This window comes from Myzus persicae, unplaced genomic scaffold (assembly GCF_001856785.1).
Source record: "Myzus persicae strain clone G006 unplaced genomic scaffold, MPER_G0061.0, whole genome shotgun sequence".
In the NCBI taxonomy this organism is placed as follows: domain Eukaryota; kingdom Metazoa; phylum Arthropoda; class Insecta; order Hemiptera; family Aphididae; genus Myzus; species Myzus persicae.
Genome location: NW_019103642.1, coordinates 246,074 through 267,161, shown reverse-complemented (window position 1 = coordinate 267,161; position 21,088 = coordinate 246,074). Strand labels below are relative to the sequence as shown.

The following is a 21,088-nucleotide window of genomic DNA, read 5'->3' as shown; positions in this document are numbered from 1 at the left end:
TACTAGCCGAATTTTGTATTGACCTAGTTTTAGTTGAATTGCTGTGTTAGTGATCGAATTGGTATGGATTTGGATTTGTTTGTGGCTGATTTTTCGGTTTATCAAAACAGCTGTTCCGCCCGCTGGTGGACGACCGTTGACCAAGGGTTTGTTGGTTGTGTACGTAATAAAGTTAGGTAGTTTGAATTGTTTATTGGATGATAGGTGAGTTTCATTTATTAGGATTATGTCAATTTTCTTTTCTTGGACTAAATTTAGAAGTTCAAGGCGTTTCCGATTTATGCCTTGACAGTTCCAAAACATTATTCTGGTATAATTCATATTTGGTTAAGTAAGTTGAGTAGTAGTGGAAGTAGTGCCACTATGGTGTTTATGATTTTTTTCGCATCACTGTTCTCAGAGGAGATGTTTACAATTAAGTTTTGAAGTTGTTCGGAAATTGTTTTATTGACTTTTGGTTTTGTACGTTCAGCATAGCTAGGGTTTGGGCGAGAGATGATTTTATTTGATGAATCTGTCGTGTTGGTTTGAGTATGAGGTTGGATTTTATCGTGAGTGAGTTGGTTAAGTATTTTTGGCTTGTGTGAACGTCTTTTTTCTGACTCTTGAGTGATGGCTGGGCATTTCTTGTAATTTGCTGTGTGGTCTCCATTACAATTTGTGCATTTTGGTTTTACATCTAGAGGTTTGGTGCAGTCTTTTGCTTTGTGTTTTCCAGTGCATTTAACGCACCTCGGAGAAGCGCCGCAGTGTAAGCTTGAATGGCCGAATTGTTGGCAGTTGTAACATTGATCTGGTGTATTTGACTTATATCTTTCTATTTTTACTGACATGTAGAATAGTGATCTGAGGTTGAATATCCCCTTATTTTCTGGTGTGTTTTTTAAAACAACCATGTGAATAGGAAGTTTTTGGTCTTGTTTACCAAACTGTCTTACATTGGTTACTGTGTAACCTAGATTAGTTAGTTCTTCTAAAACTTCAGTGTCTGTGATTTCTCTAAGGAGACCTTTGATAACTATTTTTAGAGTTCTTTCGTCAGAGAAACTGTAAGTATGATATTCAGTGTTCGATGTTGTTAGATATTTTTGAACTATTCGGAATAGTTCAATGTCAAAACACTGGAGTTTGATAGACTCAGGTCCAAAGGACTTTGCTACCCAATGAATTTTCTGGAATAATAGTCATAAGTTTGCCCGCCACTTTTCTCCAGGCTGAACCTTTGAGAATTATTGGTGGGATTTTTGGGTTGTTTTTTGGTGGTTGGAAGGAAGTAGAAGCCTCATCCGTTTTAGTATTTGAATGTTGTGGTTGTGATTGCTGAGATGCGATTGAATTAGTGTTAAAGAAAGTGTTACCTGACATTGGTTATGCGGTGAAGTCGTCAGATTGTGATTCAGAACTTGTGTCTGAAGATATAAAGGAGTCGCCCGATAATGACTCGCTGTCCGTAGGACTGGGAGACGGTGGTTCGGAATGTTGTTTCGTAAAATTAACTTGAAGTGGTGGTGATTTGGGTTCGAAACGGACTTTTTTAGCGCAATTTAGCGGCGGAGTCTTGTTGCGTGTCTTCTTATTTCCCATAATCGCGCTATATCGCGGATTGCGCGTTGACGACACGTGGTGAGTGGCGTACGTGGCACGCCTGTTGGAGGCGGCCACTGGTGACGCGGTGTGATAATATGAGTGTGTGACGTGCGGCGGACTTGCGATACGAACGGACGACCGAACGGAACGCGCACTTGTATTTAAGCGTTGACCGGTACTCTTATCGACCAATCGCAGAGCGGCTTGATGAAAACTTTACTGTAAGCTTGAGTTTTCGTTGGATTTTTGACTTTGACACACGGATCGAAGCAGTGAAACGTGCTTTATGCTGAAAATACGATCACAAAAGTTTCGGCTGCATTTAACATGGTCAAAATGTCATATCTGTGCACACCGACGAGGCGGCCAGTCAGAAAGCCGGATTTGAAATGTGCACGAAAGCCGCAGAGGGGTCTCGCGCCCCGGACTAAAATTGGTATTTCATATAGAAATATATTTTATACTGGTGAAAACTAAATTATTGATTATATTATACACAATAATACGCATTATTCATGCACACACGCTTTCCGTATGCGCGACCGTGGCCTATTCGTCACACAGTTTAGCCTTAAAATTCTGTGTTATTTCTCTGGACATTGTTCTCACACCGAAACAAGTAAAAATTTAGTAATTCATAGTTATTATTATCATTATTATATGAAATATTATTTTGATGTATCTAGACATAGGATGTCGTCCCGGTCATTCAATAATGATACTATCAACTTTTGCTTAACATTTAAACGATTTAACCCTTGTCGACAATGCCAATGTTGCACTTAGTTAGACCATATTTTGACAGTCCGTTAATAATAAAATAAATATATAACTGAATAACATAAAATATGTACACTCAACTGACTGCAGCATCGGTGATGGTCATACGATCACAGGATCACTCACACAATTTAAAACCCGTGCTCTTTTAAGTTTTTCCTAGTATTGTAACTTTATAAATCGTGGCTCTCATTTATTATACTATTACTTATTATTTATTGTTGGATTGTATTATTTGGAATTTCAAACTGTTAAATAAAATATGAATTTACGCATATTGGCCGCCGTCCGTCAAATAGTTAATCAAATGTTGTAATGTGTTTCCCAATAAATAACTATATTACAATTACAAATACCATATTATAGAAGTTATATCATATATGACAATACGGCACAACTTGTATCAAAAGTATCATCAAAAATCTTGACACATTGTATGTAACGTTCTAGTATTGTAAGATACATATGTAATTATATAGAGTATTTGAGTATTTTCGAGACGACAAAGCGTCTCAACAATTATCATTGTTGTCCGTATTGTCATACATAGTATTTGCTAGTAACTATAATTTACATAAGGTACTAGCTGATCCCGTGCGCTTCGATGCCCGTTAAAAATGCCAACTCTACATAAGAAACTTTATTGTGATAATGCGAGCAGTAGGTATATTATCAGTTAGGCAATCTACCTGTGGTAAACGCTGTTTTGCTAAAAAAAATTTTTCAAAAGAATAATTTTTGTAGATTTATTTAAAAATCCAAAATTATTGTGAGTGTGTGGAGATGTTGTATACTGGCATATGATTTAAAGATAAATAAAGCACTATGAACGATGACGGCCTATAAAAATGATAAAATAATCAAATATTAATGTTTTTCCTTGTCCTCGCTGGCTCTAAAGTAAATTGTAAAAATGTATTTGGTTCGTTTGACATCGGTTAGGTTGCCCTCAATCCCACTTTGTGTTAAACTTGGCCTTTGATTATGACTGTTGAATTAAATTGTTGATAATTTGCTTAAATGTATCTTAAATGACACGTTAACCCATTCAGCCATCACTACTTTTGGAATTATGGGAGCGTAATAAGATTGTTGAGCCCATGTAGTAAGCCCATCACGTTAAAATTTTAATTATAATAATATTTTTTTTTAATTTTTTATTTTTATGTCAGCAATATTATACATTGATCGATAATTTTTAATTTGATTTTTTACCAAGCAAACAAAAAATTTAAACAATATTGGCATTTTCTTTTTCTAATAATGATTAGATTAATTAAACATTCATGTTATAAGAAATGCAGGTATTAAATAAATGATTGCTAATTAGTAAAATAAAATAAAATTGTATACACGCAGTTTATCTGGTAACGCCAACAACGGAAAATGGAAGATACATAATTATAAAATAATAATCGAATAATCATATTTCATATAGACAAAACCTAAATTTTATCTCTACTATCGACTATAGAGTTTCATGTAAAGAGAGGGTATTTACGGCATTAAATAAAATTTAACAGAATAAAAACGATACGAAACTTATCACTTTACAAAATTTAAATTTTACTTTATATAGTGAAACATAATATTAATACCTTATATTCACACGACATATTTCTCCATGTTGATCAATTTTTTGGTGTTGGCCGGGGGCCCCCTTTTAATGATTAATTGTGTCATAAGGACAATTTTATAAGTTAAAGCTTGCAGTAGCTTTTTCAATTCGAAAAAACATTAAGAATATCAAAAAATAAATCAATAAAAGTATTTTCCAAAATTTTTTTTCGTAAAATTTTTTTCCTGGCGATTACGAACAATTAAAAAAATTTGACCCAAATCGGCCCAGCCGTTCTCAATTGATGAATTTTTATACATTTTTATATAATATATAGATTATTTATTACTATTTACTATTAATAAAACAACTTATTGTTTTGAAAATAGTGAAATGGTTATCAACATTTTAATCACGATCTCATGAACATATTATTAATGGAATTTACGTATTTAAAATTTGAAAAACACGTACATTTAAAAAAAAAATACCGGTATCCAATTTTTTTCGGTTTGGAATTTATAACGGTTCATACCGGTTTTCCTGAAATCTGTTTTGAAAACATTTTCAAGCCCTGGAAATAACATCAACCAAAAATGCAATATCTCGCTTGAAAATTTAAATATCCAAAAATTCACCGATGCTTAAGCATAGATAATGCTCTTATCTACAATTTTGATAACAGGTCAATTCACTCTAATATCAAAACTAACAACACACTATTTTAACTAGTGAACGAAAATAATCTATGACTATGAGTCTATGACATATGTGTATAAGAAGGAGACAACAAAATATGCACGGGTAGCATCCTCTTAAGGGGTTCGGTGGTGGACAGTTTTTAAGGAGTTCGAAATAGGCAATTTTCAAATTTCTTACAAGCGGGTCTAGTAAATGTGTGGGTACTGCGTAGTAAGTGATGATTAGTGTGTGTGACTGTGTGTAAAAGAAATAGCGAAGTGTTCCTGCTCGCACATGTGCAAGTCATCTTCTCGTCGTTACCCTAGTGAACGGTAAACAATTTATGATCATTTATATGCATATTTTGTCCATCCTACCAATCAACCTAATAATGCTATAATATTTTAGCAAACTGATCCGAATTCGTTTTAATATCTTCTTGAAATTCGTTTTTTTATAGTCTTGATTCATACACAAATTTAAGTGAAAATTGTACAGTACTTAAAATTAAAATAAGGTGTAAATATCACGGTAATAAATAGTTTTAATAATGTTAATCTTTAACAATCCTAGAATAATTATTTTCAGAGACATATTTTGAACCTGATCGTCCTTATAGGTTCGACTTGTTTTGATAGGACATTTTAACTAGGTACCTATATAATAGTGAAAACCTAGAAGGTCAGGCTTGGGTCAGACATTTACAGTATATTGTTGAGATTATCACCATAAAATAATTAAAATAAGTAAATATCATATACCAGATGATATATACTATTTTGTGTGACATATTATTTATATATTGTAGTAGCCTAAACCTACCTACATTAGATTTTAGTTTGGTACAATGTACATACAACTATATAAGGTGTTCAAAAGATTTGGAAATCTTTAATTACTGTTGTCATATTTTTATACCTACATATAATATAGTAATAACATCGGCAATAACAGAGAACACTACTACACATTTATTAGGTAAAATATTTAATCAGCGCTAATAAGTAAATTGACCGTTTCCAAACTAAACTTAAGAATACCATGTATAAATTTTCGTGTATTGTAGACAGTCATCAGTCATAAGTCATAACTCATATATATTACTATATAATAATTTAATATAGGGACCTACCACCTACATATTTAAGAAACATATTTTAGCAATTACATTATGCATTAAGAGGATATCAGCTCACTGTATGTTTTCTCTCTCTGGCCTTTGCTCAGTAATAATTTTTTTTATGATTTAGAATAATAAAATTTAAATTTTTAAATGGGTAACTAATATAAATTTGTATAGACCTCAAAAACATTATATTTATTTATATGTATAAAATCATGATGTTTATTGATGTTTCGGTAAAATGCATTTGTACAGTTCCACGCTTTACCTTAAACTTGAGAAGATTCGCATTTTGCAAGTTTGCTATTGATCACAATAATTTTAGATTTATGTGTTAGGTAAACGTTTATAGTCGAGTTGTACAGCTACTACAATATATACCATATTATGTATGCATAGTGTGTTTGAATGCTCTAAAATAAAAATGGCAGACAGAATATTAGGGTAGGTCCGACTGTCCAAGATATGAAGTATGAAGATCTAATTTACCATTATAATAATACCTACCTATAACACGCGGAACAGCCTAAATTCGATTTCCCGCTCGCAACTGATATCTGATGACACTGGCCAGCTTGGCCAAGTACTGACGTACTGTAGATGAGCCTTGACTTGTAAGCCGTACATAGGTCGACAAGTTGTGTTACTATCGTTCTATGGTGGTACCTTTGACTCAAGCATAAAAGTTTGCCTCCGACTTCCGAGGCAATCCTAAAGAAGCCACATGGTGATATGCAAATTTCAATAATATTACGAGCATATTTCCAGAATATTATTTCATTATTTCATTAATGATGTCTTATCTTATTATTAATATATTCAAAATATAATTTAAACAATTCATACTTAATGTATGAATATGTATATTATATCATCTTACATTCAGTAGTTATAACTAACATGTGTTTTTTTATTGAAGTACATATTCTATGGAAAGACATTTGTATATTAAATCGTTTTTAATAATTTCAACTACCATAGTTAAATATTTAAAAGTAATTTGAATAAAACATGTGAAAATGTGAAAATCATAGTGCCGGAAGTCCGATCATTTTGTGAGTCAGACGGATACAAAGATATTGGAATGTTTAACATTATGGAATTTTTGTACACGATTTAAAGTGTTGTAGACCACCCAGGGTTTTCTCGGTTAGTTATTTTTTTTTATCTGTGGTTATAGCAGCTGCATTCCAGCGTTCATATACGTGTTGTCTACCAACGAACGTCCCACTGCCATCGGCTGGTTCTGCGAAGCCGAAGTCTATTTGCCGTAAGCATATAAATCCATTATAACACTGTTACATGCATATTACACATTTATTTTATTTTTCAATAAAATGCTCTCGAGGATTTGGAAAAAAAATATTCTACATGATACCTTCTTAACAGCTTTACGAGAAAAAAATATCGCAGTGCACTGCAGTAATGCATGAGTGGGCATTAGGTATATTATAACAATGGGCCATTTAAGACCCAAATCTCATGATTCATGGCTTTGGAATTTGTGTAAAAAAACTGTCGACCTATACACATCTACAGGCTATGCGCACCTACAGGTATGTTCGTTGTCCGGTTGGAGCGCACTTAACGCCCCTTCCTAGTTCTGAAAACGCTGTTCGTTATAGCCGCCACCGTGGCGGCTTATTTAAGCGAACCCAGAGACCCTCTAGTCATTAGTGTTACAGACATATGCAGTTCAGACAATACAGCACCACAATGTCGGTGCCGAAAATATTAATTTTGATTACTGCTATCACCACAATTAGCGGGGAGGCACTTGACATCGGTATCGATACGGTTCGGAACAAAGGTGAGTTATAAACCTTTATTATTATTCCTTTTATTTTTGTTACTATTGATGAAACACGTTTTTAAGTTAATTTTTTTTTTATTTAGAAGAATTTTCGCTCATTTGATATTTTTAATTATTTGCTTTAAATTACGTATTTGTTATTTCACATTAAAAAAATTAGAATAATAAGTTCTAGTATTTATTTGAATTGATTTATTTTGATTGGCTGGACAAAAGATGCTCAATTAAATCAAAATGTGCTTTTTTAAGGATAAGAAAGTATGTTGAACACTCTCTCAATTATTTTGATGATGTGGCTGATTTATTAACATATTATTCACTATTTGATAGTTAAAAATATAATTTATGGTTATACCTAATATGAATTTTTTTAATTATAGTAAATACAAAGTTTATTTGTAATTGCAGTAGGTAATAACAATATATTTTTACATTTGTTTTCGCTAGTTAGTCCGATATTTCGTTTACGATTAGGTACATATTTTATGTATAACCTCCCGATTAACAGCTATTTTAGTGGCCATGCCATTGTACCAACTATAAAATAATATAATTACATAATTATTATGTATACGTATTAAATTGACTTCTCAAACATACATTTAATTTAACTAGATAAGAGGTACCTATAAAAGAAACTAATAAAATCAAAAAATTGTATTTTAGAATATAATAGTTTTATGTTTCAATTTATAAACTGTTCATTTGATACTTAGGTATTCCAATCTATAAATATTTTCTTCCATCCTAAAAAATAATAAGTAGCATATTTTTCTCCCCTTTTGTATTTCTTAAATACACAAACTTAAACACAGTGTATCTATAAGAATATAATCAAATAACCATATAATTGTTTTTAAATTATTCCTTTTATACCCAATTGATAATTTATATTTAAAAAAAAAATGGAATACATTATACAATATAATATACCTATATAATATTGCATACTATCAATTTTTATAATTATTGAAAATAAATCATGGGGGATTCCCTCTAGATTGACCGGTACTTTAACTGTAATGGTAATAATTAATATTATTATTGTTATTTTTTTAATTAAAAAAACCACGTTTTTTGGAACTGAAATATTTTTTTTGGATTTTGGAACTACCTATTTGCTCCGTCGATATTTTTTATTTATTTGCATTAAATTTGATGTTGAAGGTTTTATTTAGATATTTATACAATGTATTATTTATATTTGGTTGTTTGATTATAATCCATCATAATTTCAGCTCTGGTTTCCCATCGTAATAAATTGATAGACACGCTGTCCCGAATGAAGCTGATCGTCCCTGACTACGACAAATATGAATTTATGTGGACATTACGGACTAATATTGACGTGGTTCTGCCATCACCAAATGCCGATACTACAAACACCAATTCCATCGTTGGCCAGCATGGAAACCCACGGTAAATACCTCCTGATTTTACATTTTGATAATAATGAACCGAATTTTCTCCCCCTAGGACCCTAGGCTCTACTCCACCTCTTGGCTCTTTCAAACGCTTCTCAATAATATCATATACAAAAACAAAATAATTAAATAGTCTAATATGAAGTTAATAAGATTTTTAAAAACTGATTTGAATTTTTTTACTTGTGTACTAAAGATTAATCAGACCACTTTTTTAAAATTGTCTTCCTAACTCTTAAAGATTTTGTTTGTATATTGAAAAGTATAACATTATACATTTTGAATATTCGAAAATTAAATTATATATCCTTAAATGTAGCCAGATGATCTTAAGTAGACATATTAATGAGTTCAAATCGGTTTTCTGAAGTCCTATTGCGTTATCAGGTACATCGGTATTAATGAGACAATAGTGCATACAAATGAGCATACTCTAAAGATCATTTCACTAACCATGTCGACGGGGTGACTTGTACGTGCGCTTGCCATTTTTTGTATTTACAGTACCATACTCACTAATGATCATTTACTACACACTTATTTTCAAGATACGCATGCGTGCAATTTGAAAAGGCCTTTAGAGAACTCCTGAAAAACTGCTAATTTGCAATCCAATCTGCAGTACCTCCTTATAATACAATGGTTAACATTTAAAATAAATTAAATAATATTATTGTATATTTTCGGATGAAACATTATAAATTTATAAATATAAACAGCAGTATAATAATTTTCCATTGTGAATAGTGCATAGTTAGCTACTTTTTGTAAACATTTAAATCTTCCATCTAATGGACTATTTTCATTCTACTGTATGTAAAATAAATCACTCTAAAATTAAAAATATTCTATGATTATTTATTTGATCCAGATTTTTGTTTTCTTGATAATGAAAATGTATGAATGACCCACGACACATTACTGATTTTTTAGGTTTATTCATTGATAGTTTGATATATTCTTTGTTTAAAGTAGTAATTTATTTATAGCCAACAATATTAATTTCATAACTGCTCGTCTACACAAAAATTAACTATATTTAGCAATTGGTAGTAAATAACTCATCAGTTTATCGTATTCTTATATTTTTTCACTATAATCATGTTAATGTATAAATACAATTTAGAATCTATACATATCTTCATTTTTTCATTGTGATTTTTGACGGTTAAAATATTGCTATTTATGGTTATTGAAAGGTGTAGTGGTTGATATTTAGTTTTTTAAATCGGAATTTTCTTGGCTTTCTTAAGCCTATGCAATAATATTTTGCCTCTTACTCCAAGAGTAGACGATAAATTAGCTTAATTTTGACCTTATAAATTCATATATTATGCTTAACAATAGTTGGCCTCTAATTGTTGAATAATTCATACCACAAAATATTACTAAAAAATAACAAAATGTAAACCAGTGTTTTAAATATGAATTACATATTTTGTGAATAATTACAGATTGAATTGTTGTGTTTATCGATATACCATTCTAAATTAGTCAATTTATATTATAATATAATATTGTACATAATTTGAAAAAGAAAATAGCATATTTTGTAGTGACTTACATTTGCATATAAGTATCTAATGAGATTTTTTTTATTATGTAAGAGGATCGGTTGCGCATTGATAGATATTTAAAACAGTGGGCCATAGTGACTTCCAACTAATGAAAAAGAACATACGTTCCTGTTCCACAACCTTGAGACTTATTTTTATTTTTTTACTTGAATAGGGAACGACGACAAGCTTTAGATAAAACTAGACATGAAAATGGTGGACTTGGTTTTCTGTCCCACCTCGGAACCATGTATCCAAATGAAGTGGCAAGATTTCCGAATGGCGATGTCATAAACGGTTATGCTGTCAACATGGAGGTAATAAATTGGATTCGTGAACAGCTGATAACCCAGATGATGAATCGTATTCGAGAATTCAAAATATATGATCCAAAAACAATCCCAGCGTTGAATGTTGATAGAATCAGGCTGGGCCGTATTTAGGGGGGAGCAATAGGGACATTTGCCCCAGGCGGCCAATTATTGATCTATTCAGAAGGCGGCCAGGCCCTCTGCGGTGGGCAAATGTAAACTGGGCCCGAAGTTACCTTTTTTTTTGTAAACTCGGCCCGAGAATTTTAGGTAATAAAAATAGGTAGATTGTAAACTCAGCCCGGAAATTTCAGGTAGTAAAATAAATCGATTGTAAATTCGGCCCGAAAACATACATAGGAGAAGATTCTATGTTTCCGCCTGAAATGTGGGCCAGCGCATCAGTTGAAACGTATTTAACAACAAATGCATGTGAATCATTTCATGCGCATTTTAATTCCACTCACCCCAATATATATTCCGTCATTTCAAAATTAAAAGAAGTACAAACAGAAACGTACATTAAAATCAACAGCCTAGATGCACCATTTAAATTCCAAAATATAAAAACNATGGCGATGTCATAAACGGTTATGCTGTCAACATGGAGGTAATAAATTGGATTCGTGAACAGCTGATAACCCAGATGATGAATCGTATTCGAGAATGTAATTACGTAAACTGAAAAAATACTAAAGGGGGGGGGTTGAACCCCCAACCCCCCCCCCCTGTGTACGCCACTGGTAGGAACTATTAAATCGATTTTCTGTGGAATAATTTATACAGGGAATTTTGTCCGCGTCTTCAGTTTTTTTCTAATTTCTAATATTTTTGAAACACGATTTTAGTTAGTTTTAAAATTTGACCAGTAGTTTAGTTTATGTTCAACTTTTAATTGTTCTCAATACTCTCTGGTTTACTTCAACTAGAACCACAAAAATATTTGTTTGAATGTGTTGTATAACAATCTGCGATTATTATTATTAAAGTCGAAGTTAATATATTATGCACTAATAAAAAAGCTTAAAATAATAATATGTAAATACTGTCAAAAAACCTTGAAATATGTAAGTACTTAATAGCTAATAGATCAGTGCGTGTCCTCTTAAAATGCTTAAGAAATATTCAAAAATATACTTTTTATAAAATATTAATATTGACACAAATTATATTTGTTTGTTAAAACGTATTATATATACTTAGGTGTTCTTTTAATAATTATTTATCTTTATTGTTTTAAATAAATCTTCAACCTTTATAATACATTTAACTAAAATTGATAAATGTTTTAAAGAAAAAGAGAAAAGAACAATATTGAAGAATATTTATACCCTTTCAATGCTAAAAAACTTCCGTCCAAAAGGTGAAATCTAAATATTCTAAATACAATTTTTAACAATACTAATAATGTTAGATAATATTATATAATGTACAGAATGAAGAAAAAATAGTTTAATTTACACAAAATCTGTGTACTTGTGTGGTGAAAATTTAATATTCAAACAATTTTTTAAACAGATTAAATGAATTATAAGTTTTTTTACACAATTGCGTGCTTTTATTAATTGAACTTTGATGCCCAACTGTGATAAATTAATTTTATAAAGATATTTATTTAAATTAGTGTTAGATAATTTTGTTCCTAATATTATATCTGGATTCAGATTTACATTACACATATAAATTTCATGTTTATATTTATACATAAGTATTAGAATCTTTTTGAAGTATAAATATTAGAAACTGGGGGTTCTTTAAATTCATAATATGGCTAAATGTTTTAAATATTGGATTGTGAAGAATTAATCTCAATAGACTAGTAGAAATCCGAGCAGCCAAATGTATTTCCAACTCGCCAACCCTATCGATATATAATTCCCTATGAAAAGATTGATTGAACTATACCGAAAAAAATAGTTTTAATTCAATTTATATCTACAATGTAATATATTTATGTTTTGAATTTATAATGGAGCTTCTCATAAAGTATCATCGATACTTTGTAAATGTGTTTGTCTTATTTAAACGATTTATCAATAATAGTACCCGAGTATTTAAAATGCTCAGTTTCTTAAAATATATAGTTTATAATTTATAATTTTAAATTCAAATTATCATAATACATTGTTCAAATGTATGATACCTGCAGCAAATGAATGATGATTTTACAGTTATTTTATATTGTTGTAACTTATAACTGTGTAATGTGTATCATATCAATTCAGTTAGCTATGTTAATGTTATATGACCACAAGACTTTAAGTACATATTATAGGGATATCATAGATGGTGCAAATACTATACCCACAGTCGCGGATACTACTCGTGGTTATGACTTATTGTTACTTAATAAACGAAGTACAATTGTGGTCTTTCCCAAACACTACTTACAGAAATCGGAAAAAACATCATGTTAGAGTGGTATTTAGAACCACTCCAAGAAAAAAAAAAGTAAAAAAGTTGAATCTTGTGTTAGAAACGTGGTACATGAAAAAGGCCTTTTTTATATTTAGGACGGTTCTCCAAGCATGCTCACCCACATTTTCCTTTAATAGTCAATCAATTTAATTTTTGAGTCTCAGAACTTTTATGTATAGGTACTTAAGGACCATGGTTTTTATATATATTATATTAAAGTGTGTCTAAATGGAAAGTTACCATTTTTTTTAGATAGAATATACTATTATTGGTATTTTTATTTGGTAATCATATAAAATTGTATTTTTTAAAACCTTTCAAAATTTGATTTAGTTATAAACTCGTTTTATGAATAAAACGTGACTGTTTATCTTGTTATTGTAACGAAAAACAGCAGAATGCAGATTCTATGCACCACATGTAACCCCCATAAATTAATATTGACAAAAGTATAACTAATACCTAATTGTTTGGTTTTAACAAATCAGACTATTGGTTCATAATACTCAATTTACCTATACTCCATCAATTTGTTTTTTTTTTTATTTTTCGTATAAATGCGCGTATTCTGCACCGGCGTATCACATTTGAGTTAAGATACCAATACACTCTTTCAAAAAAAAAAAACAGACGACTTTTAAAAAAAAAATTCGATTAAATGCCTACAATATAATTTGGCAGGTAATATAATATTATGTCATATTGTAATGATATGTCTATCGTAATTCGCTTAAATGCTTCACTTTAATTCGTAGTTAATAAACAATCAAAATAATTTGAAATTCTATTGCGCAGTTCAATAAAATGTATACATTCGATTAGATCCATTTGCCCAGAGATCCCCGCACCTATTACTTCATTCGACCTCGACAGCGTCTGCATATATATATTTATATATTATGGTATACATAATATATATATAATAATAATAATAGTATGCATGGATTGGAAAAAAAATAAAGATTGACGGAACAGGAAAATGTCAACATCAGTTTACCGGCCAGAAATCTACAGTTCATTACAAACTTGAATAATATAATAAATAATAATTAATAATGAAAATATTAAAAAAAAAATTATGTATGTGTGTATATAAAAAGCGTTGAACTTATTTGCATACTATAAACCGCTTGTGATTTTAATGTACTCATACATAATAAGCATATTATATATTATTATTATGCATCCATAACTTACACAGAAATTGTTTTACCGATAAACCACTCAATGAACTAATACAGTAAGAAACTAACCGATGATCAAAGCACTCGCCGAAAAGGGACAAGTACCTACGTAAATATTAATTTAATTCTGCAGTAAGTATTCCATTACAATAATCTGGACGAGTATTTAAAAATCGTTAAATATATAGTATAATAGTATACACACTTCAACATGGGTAAATACAATATATTATTTTAATTTATTAATTTATTATCGAGAATTTTTTTTTTTTACATTTATTTGAATCTACAATCTGTAACGGCAGTTACAATGGGCATATGAGCGGAAATGTTCACTTTTGGGAGTGAAAAACGTGAGGGGAGTAGTTACCCAGCAGTAACACTCTACTTGATATTTGTTAGGCTATAATTGTATACATTTTTTTTTTCTATTACTTAGTTAAGAGTTTGGCAGTTCAGCTATTTAGGTCACGACACCAGTGCCTCTTTAGTCTTGCTGGTGGATTACCAGGAATTTTTGCAGAGTTTAGGGAGAGAATAAGCGGATTCGGGTGGTTTTTAAGGCGAGAGCGGAAACGCTTGTAGGATGATGTGGTCTCTTCGGCAACAGTTGGTAGTCCAAGATCTGAATGTTAGGTAAGGTTCGAAACATATAAAAGGGAGCGTTGGTATTTATACGAAGTGATATTGATTGGAATGTTTGAATTTTGTAGATGTTTGACTTTTTTGCGGCGCCCCATAATTGGATACGGTGAGCCCATTATCTAGATTTAAAAAAAAATTACAATACCTTGTATAGGTACATTAGTTTAAGCACATGAGTTTACTATTATTGTGTTTTATTTTTTTCTCTGTATTAATTGTTAAATAACTGTTATGATCCCAATGCCTAGAATTATATTAATGATAAATAAATAAATAATTATTTTAAAAAAAGAAATCCTGAAAATTCACGAACACAAGTTTTGTTGTCGTTGGTATTTTGGGGTCGTGTTACAAATATTATATTATTATTATGGATATTATGAAGCAACAATTAATACATCAAATAATTGCATACCATATATGTGTGGGAATATGATTACAATTTACAACTATGTAGGTATTTACATCGTAAATGTTAAATTTATTTTTTTTAAATGGAAATATCTATTTATAAAAACAACGTTAATATGATAAAGGCAAAAAGCTGTAGTTAATTTATTTAATGATGAACGATTTATTATTATTAATAAACTTATTCTCCTTCCTCCCTGGAAAATAACCTTATAGTCTAATAAATACTACTATGATATTATTGTCTAATTACCTAAACTACAAAAAATATTTTTTTTTTTAATCACTATTAAGATATGAAATAAGAATAAATATATGACCATATATTATTATAAAAACATATATGTGTAATATGTTGAAATAACATTATAACATCAAACCTCTATTTGGCTTACATTTGAGAATTTTTTATTTTGCCCCCCCCCCCCATCTAAAATTTTAGATGGGCACCAACGGGCAACAATTTTTAGTATCGCAAACAATATTAATTTTGTATAATTTCCACAAAATATACGTAAGTAGTAAATACCTAAATCAATGTGCATTAAAATATTTATTAAATAGGTAATATAAAACCGTATATAATATATAAAACATTTAATATCTTCGAAAATTAAATTTTGTTTTAGCAATATAGGTATCATTACAACAGCATTACGCGATACGAATATTATTTTTTATTAAACAACTGAAGTACACAACGACTCTAAATTGCCATGTTTAGGCTGACTGTATATAATGATTCACCAAGCATGATTATACTCTTTTTCTTCTTCAATAAAGCTGTTATTCAAAATCTGATTAATTAAATTTTTAAATATTCTTAAGACTGTATTTTAAAATTATTGAAATTTGTTGTACTACTTAATAAGAGTCCTGAGTTGATATATAATTCTGTTTTTCAAGCGAAATCCGCTCTTTGCTGCTATAAATTACTTAGTTTACAATTTTTCTAAAAATGTTGAAGTATCAAGATCTTAATTCGAACCAGTAATTTTTGAGTTATTCAAAGTTGTGAAAAAAATATGATTGGTCCATGATAATGGGTTTGAAAGATGTATGGACTATGGTAATTTTAAAATTGTAGTAACTTATAACTTATAAATATGGTCCAAGTATAATGCATATATGTTTGATCCGATATTACACCTATTTCGTATTTTTGTGAAAATATTTTTAAGGACTATAACTATCCTGAATATAAACATTTGCATAACTGAAAAACTACTAGTTTGAATTTTGAATAGGTAAATCAAAATGTTCAAAAAATTTATCCACTTAATAGTTTACAGTAAAAAAACAGAGTTCTCATCTGAAAAACAGAAGTTTGTATCACCAGTGTAGAACACTACTTAAGTAGCCCACAAAATCTCAAGAATTTTAAGCTATGTTCTTCAAGTATATTTTAAAATTCTAAAAATTGGAATTTGAATAAATTCATTATAAAATCGAAAAATGGGGATGTGGAAGTGTGCTCGCTGTGTTCATCGTGTTTAGTGAATCACTCTGTATATTTGTTTGGAACATAATATGTATATACATCATATTATGTATATGGATTCCATGTGTTGAATAACTACACAAGAACCTAAATAAAAAAATAAATAACTACTAGATTAATTATCATCCATACAAATCACACTATAATTCCTCTATAAGGATAGTGTGCAGTTATTTAAGAAATTAACTAAGCCAAAATGGATGTTGATCCTATTTCTTATACGATGTCCACTTACGTTGTATGATTTATGATGACGTAAATATTGTGATATCGATATGAATTCCTTCTCTATATTTTGTAAATTGTTTATTTGTAACGACATAACCAGACCTTGAACGAGAGTAATATTATAGAGGTACGTAACAATAATTATACATGACAACATTTGTTTTCAACTTTTTTTTTCAACTATCAGTTAAATATTATTAAAGTAAATAAATCTAACATTAACAGCACCCTGCTCGTTTACACGAGGTGAATAATAATAATTAATCATCGTCAGATTAAAAGTACAAAACTAGTCTTATAAACTAAATATATGGATAATAATGTATATACTTCTCGAATATATTATACTAACGCAAATATCTGCGAATGTTATGAAATAATAAGAGAGCCATATAGCGTCGTGTGTAGAATTATTATTAACTAATCTTGCAAAGAGTAATTTTTTGATTGGTTTCTAATGAAAATTACATAAAATGATCACTAATCAGTACATAAAAGTTGTAAAAATTGAGAATATTTGAATTCGTAGATCTGGCCATTGCCACAATGACCAGACGCCGAAGAGAACTATAGAGCGTTGAATCCAAAACTTTTTTTAACTTTTTGGATACAAAAAATAACAATTTTATAATTATTTTTAAATTTAAAATATATTATTTATATATTGATTTAAATAACAAATAATAAAAGAAATCACCGTTAGCTAGTTACATTAGAATTCTATATTTTTTTTTACATGTTACATTGGAAATTTCATCTTATTGGTAATTTTAAACAAAAGTCATTTTTTTGTTTTTGGGTGGTAAAAATATCACAATTTAATGCTTCTATCAAACTTTTTGATAAATGTCATAAAAGTTTTTGACGCTCATATATAATTCATGTAGCTGTAGCAATGTTTGGAAAAAACATGGTTTGTGAAATCACGTTCACACGTTCACTTCTATACTTAGTGAACGACACGAGAACTTCAAACTTATTTTTCAAATTGAAAGTGAACTTGAACTTGAACAATTTTTATATTTTAATGAATTTGAACGATTTTTAAGACGCTCAATTTATTTACCAATTAATAAACATATGTTTATAATATTATATTATAATAATATTTTCTCATTATGATTAATATCTTAAAAAACAAAATTTTAAAATTAAATGAACAATCCAGTGAACAAATTCATTGTTTTAGTGAAATTTCCGTACACTGGTCTGTAGTTTAAAAATATAATGTGTGATCACTAAATATTCAGTATTTTACTATATATTAAGCCGATGAAGTGTGAAGATTACAAAGAATCCGCAAGCATGCAAGTCTGGATCAAGGATCAGCTAGGCCCCCATACCACACACTTACTCCCCCTTTCAACTTTAACTTCAAAAAAATTATATAACCACATTTTTGGGACTGTATATCATTGTACTATATTACTAGCTACGTTCAATCACAGATAATATAATAATCACTATTATCTATGCGTCCAATGTAGTTCACAAATTACAACTCCCATGTTATATACTTCATCATACTTATTATACTTGTTATAAATATTATTAGAATACCAATTTAATATTTATAATCATTCAGTAATGTTTGGTGATAAGATATTAAAAACAATTTCATTTTATAATATTAATATTCACCTTCTAAAATAATTAAATTTTTTTGAAAACTGTTTTGAACGCATTAAAAAAATATATATTTGGGGATAAAGATATGCAACTTAATCCGGACTTGCACGCAAGATATGAATTATGAATGAAACAGCAAAATTAAGCTAAAAATGTTTTTTTCTGAACTCCGTAAGACATTAATTATACGTATTCAGAAATTTAAATATTATTATATACAAATCAATTTGATTAGGTAGGTCAATTGCAATACGTAATGTAGCAAAAGTAACGTAAAACGATTAAATAATGAGTGCAATAAAAATATATTATAAATATTAAGAACGTTCAGAGTATAATAATATCATTATGTATAATATACATGAACGAGAAAAAGTAAAAATGCCTAAGAAATAAAATGGCATATTGCGAGTGTTAATAATAATATTAATATGTTGTATACTTAAATAATTTAATAATTAATGAAAAAAAAATTGAATATTTCTAAATGCATAATTTACTATATTTGAGTTGAATATATAGAGATATAAAAAATAATTAAAAAGTGTTGTAACAATTAATAACAATTTATGGTGAAAGTTTATGAAGATATGATGGGCAAACGTATATAATATAATATAAGGAATAGGTAATATTGTGATCACGACTCGTGCTCTATTTTATTCACGTTAACACGCTCGTAAAAAATAATTTATTCAGTACCTATAAACATTGTTTATAATTAATAATGCAAAACTAAATAATATGGTGAATTTCATTCAGTTTCTTTCAAATTGATCAATTGTTTTGTATTATTTATTGTTTTAGTGTTTCAGTGTTTGCAATGCAAAAACATGAGAAACATTAACACAGATGAAAAGTGTTTTATCAAACACCTTTTAGTCCAGTGGCGTAATTAAGAAGGGTAGGGGATTTGGGTGTCGTATCCCGCCATGACTTTTTTTTTAAAATTGCGAACCATATTGAAGTACTTATTTAACTATACATATTATTATTTATAGGTACAGATAATAATATATAGAATATTTTATAGAAACAGCACATATAAATACGAATCCTTTATGGTATATAGCTGTACATAAATAATATAATATTATATCGTGATAAACACTAATAATCACTATTTTAATGTTGCACAAATACATTGAAATACAGCACAACAATAATGCGATTTTTGGGAAATGTTTTAGGATACAATCAGAATTTGTTTGGATGTCAAATTATAACATTTTGAAGTTTATGATTTTTAGTATTTAACACCTACGCAGATTATTCCACTAATCTAGTCGAAAAAAGTGAATTTTAAAACTTTATTAAATAATAATTATTTTTATTATTATATTTTATTCTGTTATTATTACTATTTAGTATGTACATTTATTTTTTTATGACTGAGTTTGTTGGGGGTACATTTTTCAATCCCCCCTACCCCCTCCACAAACATGACCAAATTGAAAAATATTACTTCTTCTATTATTATCATTACTTATAAATGCAGTAAAACAAACACAAAGAAAAATGAACATGGAATTTTATCATTTCACATTTTTATTCATTATTTGATGCCCGGAAATTAACTATAAAAATTTAAAACATAGTTATCCTAAAAAAAGTAAAGATGTTTGCATAGAAATTATAACATTTAATGAAAAAAAAATAAAATTACATACATGAACCTAAAATTAATAAATTATACAGGTAAATTAAACATTTTTTTTTTTCAAAATTGAACAACGGCTGTCATTCATTCAATGTTGAACTTAGAGTAAAGATTTTAAAGAGTCAAATTGACTTGAAAAAATTCGGTCAATCCAAATTATATGTTGAAATAGGGGTAAAATACATTTGGTGCAGCGTAATTTGAAAATTTCACTCACAAAATATATATTTCAGTACCTCCTAGGTTCCACTCAAAATGTATTTCAATGCAAGTTCATAATACTGAAATATTTAGTGTCATGATCATTATAAAAATTTTGAATAACTATGTTTAAATGTAATTTTCAGTTTGTTTTTCCAATAAAAGAAATCCGATGATGCATATTTATAAAGTTGCCTATTTGGGAGAAAAGAGGAGTCGTATGGTAAAAAATAATTTCCTAATGCCCAATGAGACATTGAGACTTTTGCTTCAACAACTTTTAGACCAGATGAATTTGATAATTTTAGATTTCGAGGGGAGCTATGAATGTATCGATTTTACAATGATGTATGTTTTTCATTTTTTGTGTGTGTGTGT

General features: G+C 29.2%; 1 protein-coding gene across 1 annotated transcript; it reads left to right on the top strand.

Annotated features, from left to right (window-relative positions):
* The first annotated feature begins 7,391 nt into the window (after positions 1-7,391).
* On the top strand, positions 7,392-11,404 carry LOC111034969. Its single transcript, XM_022316433.1, has 3 exons — positions 7,392-7,539; positions 8,781-8,961; positions 10,698-11,404. Exons 1-3 carry the CDS (start codon positions 7,419-7,421, stop codon positions 10,963-10,965), a joined length of 570 nt encoding a protein of 189 aa, XP_022172125.1. The 5' UTR covers positions 7,392-7,418; the 3' UTR covers positions 10,966-11,404.
* Positions 11,405-21,088: the final 9,684 nt, after the last annotated feature.

What these genes read in the sequence shown, in the direction of transcription:
- LOC111034969 (XM_022316433.1), top strand. Translation starts at nt 7,419, where the DNA reads ATGCAGTTCAGACAATACAGCACCACAATGTCGGTGCCGAAAATATTA. An exon ending in CGATACGGTTCGGAACAAAG is followed by an intron (nt 7,540 to 8,780) that starts GTGAGTTATAAA and finishes TCATAATTTCAG; the next exon opens with CTCTGGTTTCCCATCGTAAT. An exon ending in GGCCAGCATGGAAACCCACG is followed by an intron (nt 8,962 to 10,697) that starts GTAAATACCTCC and finishes TTACTTGAATAG; the next exon opens with GGAACGACGACAAGCTTTAG.